Below are 23,885 nucleotides of genomic sequence, written 5' to 3' on the forward strand. Positions count from 1 at the left end.
ATTCAAGTGGTTTTGTCAAGGAAGAGATGTGAATTTGTTGTAAATTGAGTTTTATTGTTAATGACATTTTAAAGAAATATATATAAATGTACAATAATTAAATGTATAAAATATATTATTAGTTCATTCATATATAATTAAAATTTGTATAATTTTTATTATAATAATAGAATTTAGAACTTCTGTCTCTTTTGCAGGACAAGACTTGAGTTGGATTAGTTGCATTGTTCACAGATGGCAAACTTAAAATGTCAGTTTGCTATAAGCACTTACTAAAGAGTAGAGCTGTACGATTAATCGTTAAAAGATCGCAATCTCGATTCAAACACCCATGCAATCTTATTCCTAAATGACAACGATTCGCCTGTGTCTATTAAACCTTTGACAAAATCACTCTGGATATTCAAGATCTGCGTTTCAGATCCAGAGAGAGACGTTGTCACAGCTTCTCAAATGTCTTTTTAACCACACGATATCGTTATTTCTGTGTTACCTAAATTAAAATGATCTCATAAGTACTGGGATAAAGTTTATAGTTTGGATATAAACACTGATGTCTACGGTAGAGATCAAAATAGAGCAAATCACCGTTGGAAAGTAACTTGGCGCTTCAAAAAAAAACAAAACAAAAAACGATTGTATTGATTACATCGTTGCACCAGTAGGTGGCGACAAGTGACTGTTAAACAAATGTATTTGTCGTTGAATCATTCACTTAAGAAATTTGTTCAAAAATGCTGATTCATTCAGTAATGAAACAAGTGAAGAATTTACGAGTCAATGAATCATTCCGATTGAAAAAATAATTAAACATTTTTAAATAGATCGCATTAATTAACATTTTGTCAGAACCTCTAGTAAATTACATGGTATTTTGTTAAAGTTGTCTGTTCAAAATCGTGATCTCTATGTGATTCTCAGTTTATCCAAAATAATGCAGCTCTACTAAAGAGCTATTTGGTTTTTGGTTAATATTGCATAACTCTTTCACAGTAAGACCAGTAGCATGTATTAAAGCGTATTTTGTAAAATAAAGTCAATTTTGACTTTCTGTTCCCCGTCACAACATTGCAAATCAAGCCAGCGCGGAATTGCTTTGTTCTTTCTTTTATATTCCAAGTAATTTGTTGGACAAACAGTGAGAAGTGGTCTGTTTGTTTTCACAGCGCTGAGGAACAAGCCCCCCGAGAGCAGCTCTGCGTTCTCAGATCAGCGAGATCTGAAGCTCAATATCATAAGAGCATGTTAGACAAACACAGTGATGGAGAGCGGCTGCTGCAGACTCTGACCCCTTTTAACTTTACAGCGTTCGACAGCCGCTCTCCTGCGCTGGATTTATCACACCGGAGGAGACGTCTTCCTTTAGCCCACGAGGTCTCGACGACCATCCAAGTTTTTGCATGCAAAATAAATATGTCTGGAGTTTTAGTAGGACTGAACGATTAATCTATGGAAGCTTGTTTCCGCCACTGAATAATAAATAAATAATAATAATTGCGACTTTTTATCTCACAATTCTGACCTTTTTTCTCACAATTGCGATATATCAAGTCAGAATTGTGACCTTTTTTCTCACAATTGCGTGATATGAAGTCAGAATTGTGAGAAATAAAGTCGCAATTCTGAGAATTAAAGTCGCAATTGGGAGATTTAAAGTCAGAATTGCATGATATAAAGTCGCAATTGCGTGTTATAAAGTCAGAATTGTGAGATATAAACTATTCTGAGGTCTTTTTTTTTCATAGAATTCGACTTTATATCTCACAATTCTGAGAAAAGATGTCAGAATTGCGAGACATAAACTCGCAATTATATGTTAGAATTGCGTGATATAAAGTCGCAATTGCGAGAAAAAAAGTCAGAATTCAGACTTTATAATATGCAATTGCAACTTTATTTCACGCAATTCTGACTTTATAACAATTTTATATTGAAATAAAGTCGCAATTGCGACTTTGCGAATTCTGAGAAATAAAGTCAGATTTGCGAGATGTAAACTCGCAATTGTGAGATAAAAAGTCGCAATTATCTTGTAAAATGTTTTATTTTGTGGCGGAAACAAGCTTCCATATTAATCAGTACAAAATCAAAATTGCACAATTTCATTTACACGCTCATCTTTGCAAACGCTGTGAGGTTACGTCGCTTGTAATGAGCATTTGATAACCACTCGTACACATGCATTTTTACACATTTTTAATGAGGAAAAGTTTGAAAACCTGTTGCCAACAAAGTATAAGCTTTAACGCTGCAGTTTTCCACTAAGGGGTCGTTTACATGACACCATTTTCAACTAAAAACGTCAAACTAAATGCGTTTTGGCCGTTCATTTACATGACAACGGCGTTTTGGGGGCCTGAAAATGTTTTTGAAAATGATAATAAACTACAAAAAAACGGAATTTGTGAAAACAATGACATCAAGTTACATATTCAGTCTATAGGTGCATAGTGTTTCTTTACAAAGTGACATCGCCAACTACTGGCCTGGCTTGAATAATGCAGCATTGATATGTCTGAACGGGGATTGCTTTGTTGTCCCAAATCATGCAGCAAGTTTTACTCTCAGGTTACACTGAAGCGCTATTTACTTCTGATATTTATTCATGAAGTTTATTCATCTGGGATCTACGAGGCAGATCGTGGCTTGTAAATGGGTACCAGTCTATTCTGATAAATGGGGGGGAATTTGTAAAGCAAGCACAGAGATGCAGGTCACGCGTAATCCTAACAAATGCCACTGGGTAATTCAGTAAGTTCTCAGGATAGGGAGATTAGTTACACCTCCCCCCCTCCCCCCTCCCCCCTCCTGGTCCCAGAGCAAAGAATAGCAGCAGTGTCCCTCTGATTGATCATCGCTGGTCAGATATCCCATCATGCACTATCTACCCTTCAGCAAATAGGAACTGATAGTATGCATGTTCATTTTCCATGCAAGGGGTAAAATCCCAGAGGGATGCGTTTCCTCGAGTCGGGTTGGAGAAGATTCTAGCAGTGAAGGATCAAACGAATAGCTGGCCTTTGAAAAAAGTGTGGTCTGCTGGCTTGTTTGCTGTTGTCTCCATATGGGTTACAGCTAATTGGGTTCTTAAAAAGAACCATCTACACTACACAGTGTTCTCATTAAATCAGCTTCATGTGTGAGGTTAGATGCCAAAGCACAAGTCAAACCAGGTACTTCTTAGGCAAGGAACACTCTGCTTTGATTATGTGTGTGGGGATTGCATTAGATTGTGGAAAGTTAACATTTCAGAATGGGACAGTGTGCTAACTAGCTGACGATTTATCACGGAATTAATACACAAAAAAAAAAAAAAAAAATTGGTGTAGAAACGATTTTCACAGCAACACTTTATAATATGGTCTCATTTTTAACATAATGCAGTAACTTACACATATCTTAGCGTTTATTAACCTTAGTGTTAGTCAGTAAAAACTAATTTGCTCATGTTCAGAGTGCATTAACTAATGTTAACAGATGCAATGTCAAAAACAAAATAAACTTTGAAACTTTAAGATACAGCTTTTTATTTTAAAAATGCATTAGTAAAAAAACAAGATTAGATGCTGTAGAAATATTTTCATTATGTAACTGTTTGTAATGAAATAGTAAAACATACTCAATAATATTTTTTTATTTACTTCAAAAATTATTTTTTGTGCCTTTTTACTTTATGTACAATGCATTTAAAAAGTTAAAAGGCATAATAATATTTGCAGATTCCTAGTTAATAGTTAAGTAAAACGGTGATTATTCACGAGACCATACAGTGCATTATAATGTTAAAATACTTTTATAATGCATTATATATAAAGGCTTTAAGTAAATCATAATTTGTTTTGCAGTGTACAGTAGGATTTAACTAACTTGCTCTGGTGTCGTGACGAGAACTCAGTCTTTTGTGAAAACATAAAAGGTAATGAATGCATAAACGACGAAGCCCAGCTCCCATGCTGTGAAGTCTTTTCCTCGTTTCGGATGATATAATTACTGTTATTATTCATATGGAAGGTGGAACACCTGGTTGGATCAGCCTTTGGTGTTCAACAGGAAACACGTCCCCCTTCACCTGCCGTCACTGTTCAGACACGCTCGTATCCCTGATCCCGCACAATAGCTAAAGCTCATCTCCATAATGGCTTCTTCTATTGCCCCCGCCAGGTGTGTGTGTGTGTGTGTGTGTGTGTGTGTGTGTTTGACCAGAGGACTGATCTTCATTCCTCTTGTTCATCAAACTCTTACTTTGGCACTTTTGATATGCATCATGATGTATTAATACTGTTCAAACATTTGGGTTTTAGTATCAAAAGTGTAATAAAGTGCATCAAAAGTGTCAGTAAAGACATCAAAAGATTCAAAAGAATTTTATTTCAAATCAATGTTGTTCTTTAGGTCTTTCTATTCAACAAAGAATACAAAGAATAAAAAGAAAATAAAAACGTATCACAGTTTCCGCAGAAATATGAAGCAGCACAACTGTTTTCAACATTGATAATAATCATACATGTTTCTTGAGCATCAAATCATCATATTAGAGTGATTTCTGAAGGATCATGTGACACTGAAGACTGGAGTAATGATGCTGAAAATTCAGTGAATTACATTATGACGTATATTCACATAGAAAACAGTTATTATTTAACTTTTTACTGTATTTTTAATCAAATTAATTGCTTTTTACTTACCCCAAACTTTTAAACAGTATTATATATTCATATACCATGGTATTTGCATAGTACATCAAGGAATATCTTGATAACACTGACTAAAAACATGTTACTGACATGATGTATGATGTTTTAGCTGCAAAATCACCTTTAAACGGATAGCAATGGTGAACAGTAATTATAGTACATGATTAGAAGAACATTGCATTATGGTACATGTCCAGAAACCACAGTGACACATGCAAAATCATGCTTTAAGTTTTACCATGGTATTTTTTTTGTAATTGTAGATTGGTCTTGACTTGGGTCTTTGTGTGTTCTCTTAATTTCCACGGTGCGTTTAATGACCCCGGTCATTAAACAAAAGGCACACAGTCTTCCCTCTTTTACAATCACTTAATAAGGCCTAATAAAGCGTGGGGACCCGTGTTTGACCGGGGTCTGACCTCCTTGTTTTACCTCACGGGCAACATTTCTGCTCATTTGCCACATGGGATGCAGCAAGTTTACGAGCCCCATCGCAGCACCCCCGGCCCAAACTGTCCATTTGAAGTTTTAGGATGCCAAATGACTGCTAGGGCTATTAGCACGACGAGGGCCGAGACGTCAGAGCGAGCGCTGAAGGTCTTCAAGCCCCGGCTCCTCTCAGCGGGACCGGTGGCCCACGGGGACACGGGGAACGAGAGGAGGAGGAGGTGCTTGTTGAGGAAGGTCGTAAAAGGGTGTCGGGGAGAGTGTGACAGACTTGTTAGGAGGAATGTGTCACATCTTAGACCCCCTTCCTTCATCACAAACACTCATTCGCACATAGAGAGAGAACTAGACCTGGAAGATGTGCAGTTAAACTCAAGGAAAGGCAATTTTGCATGACATTAAATACTTGATTTTGCACGGTCCACTCCTTTCAAAGGAGTGGAAATATCTTGTTCACCTTCTAGTGGACGCTCAAATCACTTGCACACGCGCTATTGTTAGCGATGCACCGATATGAAATTTTTGACCGATAACCGATAATTCGTTATATTTGAAAGCCGATAACCGATAAATTGGCCGATAAATCTAAATCCGAATTTTTATATAATTTTTGAGAGCCTGTTTTCAAAAACAAAAGTCTCACCATTAAAATCCATGTCCCAAATACACAATTATAATGATGTTCTCATTATAATTTTATGTAGCCGATATGACAGAATTGTATTGCACTGAACTGTATTTTGCTTTTTGAAGTGATTTCAATCATATTTCAAGCAATGCAAAACCATCATGTTGAACAGTGCGCATCTAAAGCGTCTCAGCTGAAGGAAATAATACATTATTTATCACACTCTAAAAAATGCTGGGTTGTTTTAACCCAATGTTGGGTCAAATATGGACTAACCCAATGTTGGGTTAAAAATGCAATTTAAAATGGACAAACGCAGCTGTTGGGTTACATTTTTAATGTAACCAATGCAATTTGTCCATTTTTAACTTGCATTTTTGTCCATTTTTGATTTTGTCCAAAATGCAATTTGTTCATTTTTAAATTGCATTTTTAACCCAACGTTGGGTTAGTCCATATTTGACCCAACATTGGGTTAAAACAACCCAGCATTTTTTAGAGTGCCAGCTTTAATATATCAGGCTGATAACGATAACATTAAAAATGAAAATATATCGGTCGATACAAATATGGTGGCTGATATATCATGCATTGGGACAAATTGGGACACTCCACGGACCCTCCCGATGATGAAAATAATGTCATGTTGACAGTGCGTTGACCAAAGTATACTTTGGGCTTTAGGTTGGTCCTTTAAAGTAAGTCTTTGGGATTTTCCCCTCTCATTTCATTATCTGACGGGCAAAAATTGTAAGTCTGACCATTTTTCTGTAGTTCAAACAGTGGATCATGGTATGCATGAACTAATAAAATGTATACGTTAAATGCAATATAATATGCTTTGGTAAAGCATCTGCAAATGCATAACAGTGGATGATTTCATGCATGTCTTGGGTCACATGCGGAAGTTTAAATGGTTTACCATCACCCTAACTATGAACATTAGGTATGCATGCATTGACTTTTTTATTTAGATTGTTTTTTTTTAGGTATGCTAATAAGGATTCTTAAATCTTGCACATTAATGGCGTGGCTCTGAGAGCTGCGAGTCTGTGGTCAGAACGGCTCCTCTGATCATCTGCAGGTGTGTAACAGTCCCGCAGCAGATGTGTGTGTGTCTGCCGTGACCCTCGGGACCCCGCTGGGCCCTCGGTGTTAAAACAACCCCAGGACAGCATGGCAGGAGCCATTAGTGCGGCTCGAAAGCTGCTGGCTTTCTCACTTTATTCTGGTGCTAAATGAGGAATCAGCCGGTCTCCCCCTTCTTCTGCACGCAGTAAATGCTTCTCGCTACCTAAAATCTCTGGCTTTAAAAGCGAGGCCGAGGGCTATGAGCCAAATTAGTTTGTGCTTTCATTCCCCTCAGTTCATTAACTGCAGCATTAAACCTTCAGGAAAGTTTTCCCAGTGTTGTTTTTTTCCACAAATGCTCCTGGACATGATGATCAGGAACTAGGGTTTTTTATAGTGTGAAGGAAAACGGTAATACTTAGTGTTAGGGGTTTGTTTAAATCACTAACACTAAATATAATCCATAGAAATCTAGAAAAAGTTTTTGATTTGTTTATGCTCTACATATTCGTGGTGTCCTCCATGGGGTCTGTCTGTTTCAGGGTCATTTTACTATTATTTATCCACTATTATTTTTTATTTATTATAATATTTTCTATGATTTATAATTTTTGTTTAATTTTAGTAATTTTGGTATGTGCTTTTGTCATTTTTATTATTTTCATTATTGTATTTTTAGTTTTTTCTTCTTCAGTTTTAGTTTTGTATTGATTTCCAGTTTGTAATTTTAGTGCTTCAACTTAAACTAAACAAAATTAGACGTGTCTTTGGCAGCTAAATTAAGTTTAAGATTTAAGATTGATCATATTAATATTTAATTTGATTAATATAATACTAATAAATAGTATTATTCTATATTTTTAAATTCATAAGTTTTCATTTTATTTGTATTTGTTTTGTTCAATTTTAAGTATTTTTTTTTGACGTGTTAGTCATTTTGATTAATTATTTGTAATATTACTCTTTAGGGTCCATTTATTTTTATTTTAGCTTTTCTTTTCTATTGTTTTATTAGTATTTTTTATTTCATCTTTATTTCAAGTAACAAACATGTAGATTTAGTTTTTTACTCTAATAACCTTGTTCTGTTTGTCTGGAGTTGTACATCTGGTCCAGGTATGGTGTGAGCGAGACTCCGGGGTCAAGAGGTCACGCCCTCATCAGTGTACATCCTGTGGAAATGAGGCAGAGGATGTCATTAAGACAGATTAGTCAAAGTCTTGAGCATGTGGAGTAGTTTACTCACACCGTTTAGTTGCAGCTCACAGTCTGCATTAATTGTGAATTAGGTTGTTTGCTGCATTATTTTTAGTCCATAAATCTGCTCACTTAACATTTCAAACTGCAATTTGGAAGCAGTTTCCCACATATAATTCAATGAAAGCATCCAGTCTACAGTTTCACATGTTGCATATCTGCATAGTTTATTCTAATGTAAGACATTTACTGGATTGGCAGCAGAGAAGTAGTTTTGAAATAGTTTTTACATGCATACGCAAGTCTTCTGTCATGTTTATCTTTGGTAATGTGATTGTTGAGGTTTCCAGTTGAGCGTTTCGGAAATCTATGGATGATTTATGTGTTTGGAGGAAGAAATTAATTGTACGGGGAGTAGAGATGCTCCAACTCGGGATAAAAACAGATCCGCATCGAAAATTACATTTCCAGAGTGAACTAAACAGGTGCATGGTGTGTCAATCCAATTTATGATCCAACTTTTGAGGTTGTTTTGACAGTGCTTTCTTTTTACAGGGTAAAAATAACTAGAAAATCACTGGCCAGCATTATTATTTTTCCATAAAGTACTAAAAAATGTTGCAATCAGAATTTGCTAGTAAATTTCATAATTAATTATAAAGGAACGACAAGTTACACATTGAATCAAATGAAATTTTGAAGTAAAAAAAACTGAAATAGTATAACAATCTGTTTTATTTACATCTTCGACTCATGGAAAATGTCCCATAAAATTGCAATAGTTATAGATCCTGTATTGCATCCAAATATAAACTATGTAAAGTACAAATTTTGTGCCCCATTTAATCTTTATAGTCAAAATCGAATATGGAGATTCTTGTTGAAGATCTAAATGTTCAGATTTTAACATTAAAAAATGCTGGGTTGTTTTACCCAACTTTGGGTCAAATATGGACAAACCCGAACGTTAGATTAAAAATGTAATTTAAAACTGCAACCCAACGGCTGGGTTTGTCCATAATAGACCGTACCATAATAGATTGAAACAACCCAGCATTTTTTAGAAGGCAATAATTATGATGTGATGATCGATGTGCTTTGTTAAACTGTAAAGAACAACAGACCTTTTAAAGTGTTTTAAAGTATGCATGTTAACTCTCATCTCTTGGGTGGGAGTGAATTGTCCCTCGTCCTGCCATGTCAAACAACTTCCTTAATCCCAGATAACGGCAGGAATATGATAAGATCTGTGAAGATACACAGAAGAGCGCTGTGGCCTCGAGAACAAGGCCTCTTTAGTGTCGCTCCACGACTGCGAACACCCTTCACTCCGTGTCTTTATTTGATAATCCATATTTTATGTATCTTCCTTTCTGTTTTTCCACATCCGCCCTGATCTGGCGCGCTGATTACAGAGCTCTTGAGTCTGTCTGGTTCTGTCACGCAAGCATATTTGTTTTGACTTCTTTTTTTTTTTTACACACCTTAAATCGCTGCTCTGGAGTCAGCCGTAACCCCTCATTATCTCACCTGAGATCAGTGTGTGAGTTTAAGCGGCTGATTCTGGGTCAGCCAGTGCTGTATTGTGTTTAAAAGGTTATATTTGTCTTTTGGCAGCGAGCGCTGTGTTGTTGAGAGCCAGGACTCTGATAATTGTGGGATTGTGTGTTGCGGCTGTCACCACATGAAGTGCTGCTGGTTTTGAAGGCTTGAGCGCACATTCCTGTTACACAAGTTACTGTTCGTCTCTCAGACATCTCTAATGCTGCCATTACTGTGAACTTCAGATGGTTGTGTAATAAAACATTTTCTGCTTCTTTTTCCTGTTCTCTCTTTCTCTGCAGGGAACGCAGTCGTCCAGCGCCGATGAGAGCGGTCGCAAACTCGCAGTCACGTTTCGAAACGACAGTAAGACCTCTCTTTAACCGTACTGTTAATGTGTGGATCTAATGAAAACATGTCACATTTTAAATCCAAAATCAACAGATTTAAGAAGCTTTAAAGGAACACGCCGACTTTTTGGGACTTTAGCTTATTCACCGTATCCCCCAGAGTTAGATAAGTCCATACACACCCTTCTCATCTCCGTGCGTGCTGTAACTCTGTCTGACGCACCCACCGCTAGCCTAGCTTAGCACAAAGACTGGAGGTAAATGGCTCCAGCTAGCATACTGCTCCCAATAAGAGACAAAATAACGCCAACATTTTCCTTTTTACATGTTGTGATTTGTATAGTCACAGCGTGTACAAATAACAATCTTCTACCCATATACATACTGGGAACTATATTCTCAGAAGGCGAAGCACTGCTACTTGGGCGGAGTGATTTACTCCAACTCTGAGCGAACTCTCTGCTCCTCACCACGGGGCGTCTCAGGCGCTGCAAGCAAATCACTCCGCCCAAGTAGCAGCGCTTCGCCTTCAGAGAATATAGTTCCCAGTGTGTATACGGTTAGAAGATGGCTGTGTGTCATGTGACCTTGTTATGTGTACACGCTGTGACTATACAAATCACAAAATGTAAATAGGAAAATGTTGGCGTTATTTTGTCACTTATTGGGAGCAGTATGCTAGCTGGAGCCATTTACCTACAGTCTTTGTGCTAAGCTAGGCTAGCGGCGGGTGCGTCAGACAGAGTTACGGCACACACGGAGATGAGAAGGGTGTGTGTGGACTTATCTAACTCTGGGGGATACAGTGAATAAGGTAAAGTCCCAAAAAGTGTTCCTTTAAACACTGTGACATTAATATTAAATTCTCATTACTGTAATGCACCTGGACATTTTCCTTTTGTTTTTTTGTTGAATTACAAATCAAACTCTTGCATATATTATTTAAAAATAGAAGAGGAAACAAAGGTATATAGGTACATAAAATGATTTTTATTTAAATCGGCATAAATATCAAAAAAGGCAGTGCGCATACTAGATTATCGCATCAATACTTTGCAATTAAAAAATATATAATTCATTATTTTGCATTATGAGAATGACAGTTGTTTGGGAAAAATATGCAAATTCTTTTTATTTTCATAAAATTTTTGTTTTATTTAAATCAGTGTACACTTAAATAAACAAAAACATATGAATGCATTTAAATAATATAACATTATTTATTTTGCATTATGATAATAAGAATAGTTTAAGAATAGTATAATTATTTTTATTTAAATCAGTGCAAATTAAATTATGATTAAAATATACATTATGATAATGAGAATTGGGTTGGAAATGTGCTTAATTGTCATTAAAATAATGTCACAATTAAAACATTTTTTAAAATAAGTACTAAATATAAGCATAAGCTTGTGTAATATTTTGCGATGTGACAATACTTCCTCTCAAAACTCTGTTTATTTGAGCAACGTTGACTCAACCAATGGCGTGAGTTTGGGATGGGACGATCTGTTTGCCAACCAATAGAAGGCGGCAACCTGTTTGAAAACAGTTCCATTTTTTTAATGCTAGTGCCATAAAAATGTCTTTCAAGCAAAATATAATAACATTATATAAAATATAATGTGATTTCTGTGGGGAAATATGACATGTTCTGTGTGAGATTAACTTTAATTGATTCTCTTTGCTTGGCTTAATATAGTATTTATTCTCTTGTTAATGCCTAACTATGTTTCAGTCAAGCGTCCTGAGCTCTTGTCCGCCTCTTAAGCGATGAAAAGTCAAGTTTCTCATAGCTAATCCTGATTTTTCCTCCGCATTCAATCCCCATTATGCGTGACTACGAACGGGAACGGGCCTCGGCTCAAAGCCATTCTCATTAGCATCACAACAAGGCTTGCGTAAAGAAGAGCGGCGGGGTGTGAGGGACACAAGCGACTGCTCCTCTTCCTTTACCTGCTGATCTGTAGTCGCTGAGGAGAAAGAAAGTAGTGAAAGAAAGAAAGAAGGAAGGAAGGAAGGAAGGGGGTGGGGAAATAGTGTCTCCTCGCATGGCTGCATATTTTCTCTCAGAGCTTGCCAAAGAATCTCACCGATGTTCTCACTGGGAAACACTGTCTGTCTCTCTATTTAACTCTCTCTCTCTCTCTCTCTCTCTCTCTCTCTCTCTCTCTCTCTCTCTCTCTCTCTCTCTCTCTCTCTCTCTCTCTCTCTCTCTCTCTCTCTCTCTCTCTCTCTCTCTCTCTCTCTCTCTCTCTCTCTCTCTCTCTCTCTCTCTCTCTCTCTCTCTCTCTCTCTCTCTCTCTCTCTCTCTCTCTCTCTCTCTCTCTCTCTCTCTCTCTCTCTCTCTCTCTCTCTGTGTTCCTGCTCTTTTTTTATCCCAATTAGATTGCTCTCTCAACTGGAATCTGCTGGGGAAACACGCCATCCATGAAGTGAACAACATCACCTACAGTCACTTGTCATGTGACAGCCAGGCGGCTGTGGTGGTCCACTGGATGGCCAGTCCTCTCGGTAGGTTTCTTCTCAGGAGGGTTGGAGAAACTACTTTGAAATGCCCGACATGTCAACTTCTGTCCCAATTAGGGTGACCAGACATCCTGAAAAATTCGGGATAGTCCTGAAATCTAAGCTGTTGTCCCGAATCCCAAATCCGGCCCTAATTGTCCCGAAAATTATACTAAAGCAAAATCTTGAGTAGTTATTGTCTGATAAAACACCCATCACTGCCCCCCCCCCCCCCCCGCCGGCAATGTGTGCAAAAAAAAACTTCGGCCTAATATCTGATGTCGGGTTACACAAAGCAAATCATCTACACAATTATTTAGTTTTCTTAATTAATGACCGACAATTTAGTTGTAATAATAATTTTGCCATAAGGCTTATTAGCGTTATATTATAGCCTGAAAGGTCTGATTTACGCATTGTTTTTGTTTTTTTCACAGTGACATTTGAGTTTATGATTTTAATGTTGTTTTTTTTGTGGCAGACTAAAGACTAATGACAGACTGTTGGTCTCTGAATAAAAATATGTTTGGTTCAGGTTTGAAATTCATTATCTTTTATTATAGGCTATGTAGTCTAATATCATAGAGGCCTACCCCACCAAAGCAACCGTCTAGTTATAGTGTATATATATATTAACCATTTAGTATAAGTGCTGACATACATAAACACATATTTATATATAAATATGAATACATGTTTGTTTGTGTGTACACAATATATATACACAACATACATCTTAAGTGTGTAAATTATTAATACAGAGAACAGAGAAGAGAACAAAACGTCAAGAAATTGCGATGTATATAGTATATATACAGATTAAATATATATACTGTATATATATATATATATATATATATATATATAGTTGCTGTCATATCGATTAATCGACATATTAAACTACTACTATCTATATCTATATATATATATATATATATATATATATATATATATATATATATGCCTTTATTATCACACATATATTTTTATATACTCCTCTATATTTATGTTTGCAATATAAAAAACAAGCACGAAAAATAGCTTGTTAGTAGAAATGCTGAGAAACTGTCAACGTGCTAAAAAATAAAGTTAGTTATGTTGCTGCTTTTACTCCCTCCTCTAAAATCAATAACCAGTATTTGGAAAAATGTGTCCCTGAACAGAGATTTCAGACTGTGTGTCTGCGCTTTCCATTAGCGTGCACAAACCCATAACAAAGTGCATTTTAAAGTGCATGTGTTTTGCATGGGTGGTTGCACATGAGGGTGATTTATCTCAGTCTGTCTCCAGCCTGGAGAGAATGGAAGAGGAGAAAGAAAGAAAGAAAGAAAGCTCTTCAAAGAGAGTTCCTGCTCGTCCTGATCAAAGCTGCAGGTTCCCTCCTCCCGGGCGTATTATTCTTCGGCCCTGACAGTCCCACGGATCCGTCGAAGAGACGGGAATAGATCGCCACATAGCAGCAGTGCTGTGATTTTTGTCCTCGGAGGAATGTGTGTGTGTGTGGTTGAGAGAAAGACGGGGATGTCCCTTGCTTCCGTCTGCCAGGGCGCTATTGAACTTGGTAATGCGAGCTTTCGCCTGACAAGTAGGACAATGTGGCCTGTTGTTTGCTCCAGGTTAATCCTTTTGACTGGGGCAGGACTTGACACAGCTCAGGTGTATATTAAAGAAACTCAAAGAAGAAAGCCTTGGGTGTGGGGCCTTCTCCTAATGCACTGAGCTTAAAGGGGATAGTTCACCCCCAAAAATGAAAATTCATCATTAGATGCGTTCCCACTGTCAGAGCGGGTGTGTGCCAGATGTGTTTCTACTGTCACTTCCGGGGCTTGATCGGGCCTTTTCGGGGGTTCTTTCGGGGCAATCCAGCATCAAATATTGATGTTAAGTAGGGCTGCACAATATATCGAAATATCGCAGATGTATATATCGTGATATGCATATCAATAATTTGGGTCATGAACAAAAGACAAAAAGAAAATCACTCACAGCTCTTGGCTGAATAACTTTTGTAGCTTTAATAAGAATCAGTAGATATTTAATTCATACAGTGAAAACTAAGCAGTTTTTTTCTTTTTTTTACATTTGATTATTCAGTTTCTGTTGTTAAATAACCCTAATGTAGGATAACCTGAACCCCTAAACCCCACTGATGTTAAAATAACACTTCTTATGCTACAGTAAAACACTGATGTTCACTTTCAGATGTTAGTTTTCTTGTCACAAAAAGAATATGAAACACATATAGGTTATATAATTATAGATATATTTTAAAGATAATTTAAGTTTATTTTACACACTTTAAAGGAGAACTCCGGTCAATTTTAACATTGAGCTCATTTTTTTGTACATTTGGAGTGCTGTCAATACAGAGAACAACCACAAAAATCGGTGTTGCCTACACCGAGTTATTCTATTTTTAAAATTTGCACCCTGTTGACTTCAATGGGGCAATATTTAAACCAGCTTTTAGCCTCTTAACATCCTTGATGTGTCATTACAAGTGCACCTGTTTACCTGTTTACATCCTGTTTTTCGGTCGAAGGCCACAGTAGTCGATTGCCGAGTTCACGCGCATAGGTTTAGTTACCTATGATCACGCGCGTGAACTCGGAAATCGACTACTGTGGCCTTCGACCGAAAAACAGGATGTAAACAGGTATTTGCGCTGGCTTAAATAACATCATTTTTATACATATCTTTTACATCTACTGCAGTCAGATCCACTCGTGTTCACTCTGAAGGAATCACTCACATTTTCTGTGCACTTGTAATGACACATCAAGGATGTTAAGAGGCTAAAAGCAGGTTTAGTACTTGCCCCATTGAAGTCAACAGGGTGCAAATTTTAAAAATAGAATAACTCGGTGTAGGCAACACCGATTTTTGTCGTTGTTCTCTGTATTGACAGCACTCCAAATGTACAAAAAAATTTGCTCAATGTTAAAATTGACCGGAGTTCTCCTTTAAGCATTATCGTATCGCATATCGAATATCACATTATTTAATGAGTTATCACATATCGCCTTTTTTTTTTCAATATCGTGCAGCCCTAAAGTCTGTCTTGTTCATTTTGCGATCTTGCTAGTTTTCAGTCACCTAGCTTCCCAATGCTAGTGAAATGGTGAGGTTGTGTGACGTTTATTCCAGAGAGGCATGTTTTAGGATAGCGCTCCGGGGCTAATGACCCAACAGTGGAAACGTAGCTTGATTTAGGCCTTGCGGCTCCAGATCCAAGGCTATTGGCCCCGCCCAGCACGCTGTTAACCCTGATTTCATAAATAAATTTCTCATTGTTTAAATATGTTTTCTCATGAAATGTTAAAAATGCATATGTAGAAATTAATATCAACCTAGATTAATAAATGGCGGAAAAAAAGTATTTTTCATCATTAGTTCATAATGCCTAATGCATTAACGAATTGAACCGTTACCTTACGACTATTAATATTAAAGGAACCCGTTGAGGGAATGATAAAAAGTGAGGAAAATGAGAGCGCACAACCAGTTCCGCAGCTTTTTTTCACCTTCAGTCGTGTTTTTGAAGGTTGTGTGATGGGACGGCTCTCTCTTGATGCTATCTGTAGGCTGGCGGAGGTGTGGAGTTACACCCCGGCACAAAGACGGATTTCTCTCAGGCTGGTAATCGAAACCACACGGAATGTGTGCGGGAGCCTTTTCTTCTGCCCTCTTCCCTCTGCAACTGATAAGACAGAAATCTAATTAAAAGCGAGGCAGGCTGGCACACTTTGAAGGGCACGGGAACGCTCCGCTGGCACGCATGCTCCCGTCCTCTCGCTGTGCTAAATGCCTCCTCTCTTTCTTCAGGGGTGCTTATAAAAATACAAATAAAAACGGGGAAGAAAAGGATGAAAAATGATGCATGCCTTTTCCAGTCCTGGAAGTTAATGGCGGGACTAGTTTGAGTTAGCACCTCGGATTAATGCTGTAAAGTCGGACTAGACGGCTGTCTATGGTGTTATGAACTCACATTTTCATTAGAAATTGTAAAAAAAAACTAAGATGCAAAGGGATGTGTTTTGAAATAGTTATTTGTGATGTCACAACCGTGAGCTCATTATCATATGACCGCCCACATTTACATATTCAACGTTTCACCCTGATGATGAGCAACATGAGTTGCACCAGCTAACTGAGAATCTTAAAGGTACAGTAGCAAAAACAGCCAGTTTGTCTGTCAGAAAAAACGGAAAATGGCCAAAAAAGTTACATTTACATTTTTGCAGCAATAAACCTTGACTAACATTAGAAATCAATTCCAAGAAAAAAATAAAATGCAAAAATATGTCCCTTTTAAAGCTTTTTATAAACGTGAATTGCACCATTTACCTGAGAATCTTAAAGGTATAGTAGCAAAAAGCCAGTTTATTCTGATCAGAAAGAGTAGAAATAGCCATAAAAAACTACATCTGGGGCAATAATTATTATTAACATTATAAATCAACAAAAAAAGTCCCTTTTAATGCATTTTAGGATATTATAAACTTTCTTGGCACAATGCAACTATGAATTTCTTAATAATTTATGCATTTTCAAAACTAATTTTGCATGTATGCTGCAGCCATCTGGATTTATACTGTGCTTTCCTATTGTTTAAACCCCTGTATTTCACACAACCTGTTTGATCTGCTAGGTATTGAACATGTGAAAGGATTCAGAGTGTATCTGGAGGACAAGAATCCCGAGGGAAAACAGTGCCAGCACATGATCCTAAAGGATCCACGGCAGCTTAACTTCTCTTACAAAACCATTGTAAGTGTTGTGTTCAGTGAAACAGAATACATAGTAATATGGTTTATATCAGATGAATTATTCACTGGAAAATGAAATTTTATGCTCATATTCATCTGTTTGGCACCATTTTGCATTTTTCCCCAACAGAGGATGAGCTCACAGCCCTTCGCCGGTCTGGCTTTCGAGGCCGACTACATGGTCAGAATCGTGCCGTTTCCCACGTTCCTGAACGACAGCTTCTTTCCACCGTCGTTTCTGCGCACTAACAGTGAGTGTTAGCCCTGAAACACACCATGCATACTCACCTTATTCTGTCCTACTTTTGAGACAATATTTATTTTGATCAATTTAAAATATTCTGATACACAAAATGACATTTACTTATTTTTACTGTAAGTTAAATATATATATACTGATTGTAATTGTACAAATATATACTGGTTGTTTAAAATGACTTAACTGGTATGGAAAAGTTCAAAACATGAAGTAATTTCTCTTCCTGGTTCCTTGCGTTCTCACAGCTTGTGAAGTGCTTCTTGGCCCGGATAACCTCGTCTGCAAACCATGTGAGTTCTTTAGACAGAAAGAGAGAGAGAGAGGAAAAAAGATATCAAATCCAGTTCATCTGTTTTTGTTAACCCAAGCTGTGAAAAGGCCTGAACAGGGATCTTAAATAAAGCCGAAACTCTTCTTTCTCTGACAGTTTGGAAGCCCAAGATGCTGAATGTTTCTCAACTGGGATCTAATTTGCATGTTGTGTTTGACCACGCCCCTTCGACATTCGGCTTCTCCATCTACTACCTGTATTACAAGCTGCGACAGGAGGGGCCCTTCAGACTGAAGCGCTGCAAACCGGTGAGCGTTTTCACTTTGCATTTTTGTCTAATAGTTGCATTGGAGAATTTTGGCACAAATTCATAAGCATTTGCCTTCGGGTGATTTTTGAGATGCAAATGTTGTTGAAGGAATCGTTCACCCTAAAATGCGCGCTCTCGTGTTTATTACAGGAGTTAAGCAGTTACATCTGTTAGGCTTGTTTTAAAACGGGACTTTACAGCTGTCTGTGGTGTTTCACGATGCTGTATCGCACTTTTAAAACTCACATTTTCATTGGAAAATGTAATCAATCTATGCAAAGGAGTGTGTTTTGAAATAGCCATAATTTTATTTTCACAACCATGAGGTCATTATCAAATGACCGCCCAGATTTACATATTCAACGCTTCACCCTGATGAGGAACAACATGAATTGCACCCGTGAACTGAGAGTCTTAAAGGTATAGTAGCAAAAAAAAGCCAGTTTATTCAGATCAGAAAAGGTGGAAAATGGCCATAAAAATTGCCTTTACATATTTAGGGCAATAAACATTGACTAAAATTCTAAATCAAATCCTAGATTTGTCCCTTTTAATGCCTTTTAGGATGTCATCTATTTCGTTAACTTGAATTGCACCAGTGAACTGACAATCTTAAAGGTACAGTAGCAAAAACAGCCAGTTTATTCAGATCTGAAAGGGTGAAAAATGACCATTAAAAGCGACTTTTTACATTACTGTGGCAGTAAACTGTGACGAAAATTATAGATAAAATCCAAGATAAAACAATATTCAGCAATTTGTTCCTTTTAATGCTTTTTAAAATGTGATATAAACTTGAATTGCACCCGTGAACTGAGAGTCTTAAAGGTACAGTAGCACAAAAATTCGGATGTTTATTCGGATCAGAAAGAATGGAAAATGTCTGTAATTGTGGATAAGAATGGATAACTGTAATTGTCTGCATACTCTGTTAGCGCTGAAGCTTTGCACACACACACACACACATGGAGTTCCTCTGGCTGGAAGTGAGATGTTCAGGGTTAACGCTCCAGCAGCGTGTAATGTTCTTCCCAGACTGCTGGAGTAATATATAGGCTAGTCTGTTGAATAGTCCTGCAGACCTGAACCTCGCAGAGCCGCTCTGAACGCTCACGCCACACGGGAGACGGACGTGTTCTGCTGCTTTCCACGCTTTGGTTGTGATTGAAACGGAAATGCTTTCACAGCCGCACTTCGTCACATAGGAACTGTGCTGGGAGTTAGAGGACGCTATCTGTCTTTCTTTCTGGCTGAAGACGTGTGTTTTTTTGGGCTCAGGAATAACTCTTAAAGGGAGAGCCCAGCCAGAAATGGCTCACCCTCATGTAATTTCAAACGCATTTGACTTTCCTCTGTGAGACACAACAGGAGAAGTGTGTTCATGCTGCTCTTTTCCATACGGAGACATTTAATCGGATGGGGAATGATGCTGTTCGACTCTGCCGTTAGAAAAAAACATAAAGAATATCCCATTTAACTATGACAGGAATTTAAAACAGTGATAATTATTATTATTATTATTATTGCAAAATAATAAATAAATAATATTAATAAGTACTACTACTACTAATAGAACATAATAATGATAATTAATAATAATTATTAATATTATTAAATAAGCAATAAATGTCACTACTAAAATTAATGATGATACAAATTATTATTACTATATATATTATTATTAGGATTATTATTATTTATTAATTATTTAGTATTTTATTATTAATAACAACAACAACAACAAAAGCAATAATTGTTGTTATTATTAGTTATATTAGTAGTAGTGGTAGTAATAGGGGTTGTGGTAGTAGTATTTATTACTGATTATTTAATAATAATAAAAATAATAATAAGTAATAAATACAACTACTACTAAAATTATTATTTATAATACAAATAATAATTGTTATTATTATGAATTATTATTGTTGTTATTATTATTATTATTATTAGTAGTAGTAGTAGTAGTAGAAGTATTTATTATTATTTATTAATTATTTAGTATTTTATTATTAATAACAACAGCAATAAATGTTATTATTAATGATTATATCTATTATTAGTTGTAATAGTGGTAGTAGTAGTAGTAGTAGTAGTAGTAATAGTAGTATTTATTACTTATTATTTAATAATAATGATTATTATTATTATTATTATTTTTAATAATAAATAATAAATATGACTAAAATTATTATTAATAATAATAAGTTATTATTATTATCATATTATATTATTTATTATTACTCATTATTATTTATTAATTATTAAGTATTTTATTATTAATAACAATAATTGTTATTATTCATTATTGTATCTATTATTTATTAGTAGTAGTTGTAGTGGTATTTATTATTTTATTATTATAATGCATTTTACTAACTCAAAGTGATATAAGCACATTAAACACAATGAAGTTCACTTATACACCAAATAATACAATAACAAGAAATGCAAGTTAATTAAGGACGGAAAGAGAAATGATGCGATCGAGTCTGAAGACACGCTGTGCCTCCCTGTCCACCAATGCTGGGGTTTTATTATTTCAGCACGAGGTGTTTCATGTCCGTGTCACTTTGGAACATGACCTGGTTCTTTTGAAACATATTTTTCACATATTAAAGGGTGTAAAAGCATTGTCCTGGCTCTTCAGAAGAGCACAGCGCTCGTATCTGTGTCCGGGCCGGCCGGCATTGTTAGTTCGATAATAGATGGAGGTGAAATCTGAGGTGTGCGACGTCACCGACGGGGGATTCCAGGGTCTCTCAGATCACGCTTCCCACCGTTGCTGTCTGAGGAACAATTCCTCTGTATGAATGCATCTGAGGTTAGAGGTATATTGAGGTGTAAGGTTATATGCATTTGAGTGCATTAGAAACCTTGCGTTAACGGAGAGCATCAGTAAACATGCAAGTTTGCATTCTTGCTTTTGCAAGTAATCATGAAGTTTAATGTTAACCGTAGTGAAGTGACCGGGTCAACAGTTTATCTAGCGTTTTCTGACTTTGTTCTCAAAGTAACGCATGTTTATTAGAAAGAGAATTCAATGTTGATGTGTCTGTGAATATACGTTTTTCAAAAATACTGTATATAAAATCATGATAATAGGATTGATTTTTTTTTTTTGGAAAAGTTTTTTGCGAAGAAAAATCTTTTTGCAAAGTTGAATATCAAGTGATAGAAAAATAATAGTCAAGAGTTTAGAAATGCATTTAAGATAAATTTAAAAAAGTTGGTGCCAGTTATTTACTTACACATTTGTTAATGGAAGTCTCAGATACTGCACTAAAAAAAATGATAGTTGAATTTACAAAAAATTGATTTTTAATTGATTTCACACAATTGATTTTAGCTACATTTAAACAAATGCATTAAGTTGAACTAAAATTTATTAAGTTTGCATTTGTTTAAATGTAGCTAAAATCAATTGTGTGCAACCACTTACGATAAAACATTTTAGTAAATTCAACTAATTTTTTAGTGTGTATAATGTGATTCAGTACATCATATTTTCATTGCACTGAACATTGCATGTAATTTTACTTAAAATGCATTAGATATTGATGTTAAAAATGTGTTTTTGCAGGAGCAAAATGGCTTCAAAACAACATGTGTTTTACAAGACGTCACTCCAGGAACGTATGCAATAGAGGTGAGAGCGTTAATATATCATATAAACAGAGTTTCATTTAAACGCCTTTTTAAAGTCAAACTCAGAAGAACAAATTCACTTTCTGGTAACACTTTACAATAAGGTTCTTTAGTTAACTACATTAGTTAGCATGAACTAATAATGAACTGCACTTATACAGCATTTAATAATCTTTATTAATGCTTTATTAAAATCTTGTTAACATTAGTTAATGCACTGTGAACTTACATGAACAACGAACAGCTGAATTTGTATTAACTAATGTTAACAAAGATTAACAAATACTGTAACGCATGTATTGCTCATTGTAAATTAATGTTAGTTAATACATTAACTAATGAACCTTATTGCATATTTAATTAATTACCCACTTTCTTATTCCTGCAGCTTCGAGATGACAACAACACGACCAGAAGACAGACGCAGTATCACGTCAGCCAAGGTAAAGCACTCTTGTGAAGAGAAACGAAGGTCCTGGGCTTGTTGGACTCGATCTGATGTTGTGTGTGTTTGTCACAGTGCATTCCCCGTGGGCCGGCCCGATCCGAGCCATGGCCATCACCGTCCCACTGGTCATCATGTCGGCCTTCGCCACCCTCTTCACCGTCATGTGTCGCAAGAAACAGCAAGGTGTGTGTCCGTCATTAGCCAGTTCTCCGGTTCCTCGCAGACTTGCTTTTGTCCAGTATCTGTAAAGCGATCTCTGTAATCTCACGGCATTCGCGAGGATTAATGGATGATGGAATCTAAGTGCTTTCTGTCGCAGCTCAGGTTGATCCAGACAAAAGAAACTCCTGTTAGTAATGCATGTTTGTTTGTAATTACACGTGTGTGTCCTTCAGAATCGCTGAAATTACTCTTCTGACTCTTATGCTTTTGGTTATAGGATGTTTTCTAATAACTATGGCATTTTAACCCTCATCCTTCCCTTTAAATGTACTTATTTATTTTTAAATTGAGTGTTCATCAGAGGGATCCAAGACCCTTGGGCTTTTGTTGCACTTGAACCACGAATACACACACACACACAATTTTTTTAATGGTTTCAAGGGAGTTTTGTGGTTGAAATTTAAGAAGAGTAACAAATTCTTCAATCGCGGGTCAATTTGACCCCCATAGGAATGAATGTAATGCGAGGGATGCTTCAGTACACATAGAAAAACCTACAAATGCTCAAAATTCAAACTAAAAATGCTAAAAATTGTATAATGTCTACTTTATCTGAATGCATACTGAATAGAAAAGACTTTAGGACCTAGCGGACACAGCTCATTTGCTCCATCTAGTGGCAAGAGTCATGAAATATCACGTTATATTATTTGTTTTCCACAAGAGCGAGTCGGCAAAGACACTTAATGTAAGATATTTTGAGCTGAATTAAAAGGATTATGCATGAAATTGTGAGTTATTTTGAATTGAAGTTGAAAGAATGTGCTTAAATTACTATTTATTTATTATTTATTGATCAAATCTAGTCATTTAAAGGTAAATAAAATAAAAAGTAACAAAAAATCTCTCAAAAAATTGCATTGAAACAATAGAAAAAAATATTATCAAAACGAAATAAAATTTAATTCTAAATTTAATTCGGGTCATTTTGACCCGCGAGGGAAAGATGTGTTACAAAGCGTGAGGGAAGGATGAGGGTAAGCTGAAAATTGAGTTGCAATGGTGCATTACTGCAAAGGTGGATGAGGACGGATGTAAGACAAAAACACATGTTTCTCTGACACGGACAAATTAGGCTTTACTTTCAGTGCTCTAAAAGGAGTTCTCATATGGAAACAATGAATGCACTTTTTTCCCCCACTCGCTTCAAATCTCATTTGATCCTGGTTAGATTCACATCTCTGATCTGGAATTCCTCTGCAGAAAACATCTACTCCCACCTGGACGAGGAGAGTTCGGAGTCTTCGTCTCTGACCACAGCGCTGAGCGCCGACAGGCCCTGGCCGAGACCCAAGATCTTCATCTGCTACTCCAGCAAAGACAGTCCCAAACATCTCGCTGTCATCCAGAGCTTTGCCTTCTTCCTGCAGGACTTCTGCGGCTGTGAGGTGAGCCTTTGCCTTGATGTGTGTTCAAATTCATGTACTGGGAATATTGGGGTCAGGAAAACCTCGTCATATAGAGTTGGAGAAAAGGTTTGTAATGTGTATGTGTGCGGATGACGCCACCTAGTGGCAG

At 36.5% G+C, this 23,885-nt stretch overlaps 1 protein-coding gene across 1 annotated transcript in view; it reads left to right on the forward strand.

Annotated features, from left to right (window-relative positions):
• il17rd (interleukin 17 receptor D) overlaps positions 1-23,885 on the forward strand; it is a 46,136-nt gene that overhangs the window by 17,053 nt on the left and 5,198 nt on the right. Inside the window, exons 2-11 of the mRNA XM_081356991.1 lie at positions 9,882-9,945; positions 12,321-12,446; positions 17,092-17,210; positions 17,340-17,460; positions 17,714-17,758; positions 17,896-18,047; positions 21,633-21,698; positions 22,086-22,140; positions 22,218-22,328; positions 23,571-23,755. Of these exons, the coding sequence (XP_081213117.1) occupies positions 9,882-9,945; positions 12,321-12,446; positions 17,092-17,210; positions 17,340-17,460; positions 17,714-17,758; positions 17,896-18,047; positions 21,633-21,698; positions 22,086-22,140; positions 22,218-22,328; positions 23,571-23,755 (1,044 nt within the window). The remainder of the gene's footprint in view (positions 1-9,881; positions 9,946-12,320; positions 12,447-17,091; positions 17,211-17,339; positions 17,461-17,713; positions 17,759-17,895; positions 18,048-21,632; positions 21,699-22,085; positions 22,141-22,217; positions 22,329-23,570; positions 23,756-23,885) is intronic.

The sequence above is a fragment of the Scardinius erythrophthalmus genome (assembly GCF_964197995.2).
Source record: "Scardinius erythrophthalmus genome assembly, chromosome: 25".
Classification (NCBI taxonomy): Eukaryota; Metazoa; Chordata; class Actinopteri; order Cypriniformes; family Leuciscidae; genus Scardinius; species Scardinius erythrophthalmus.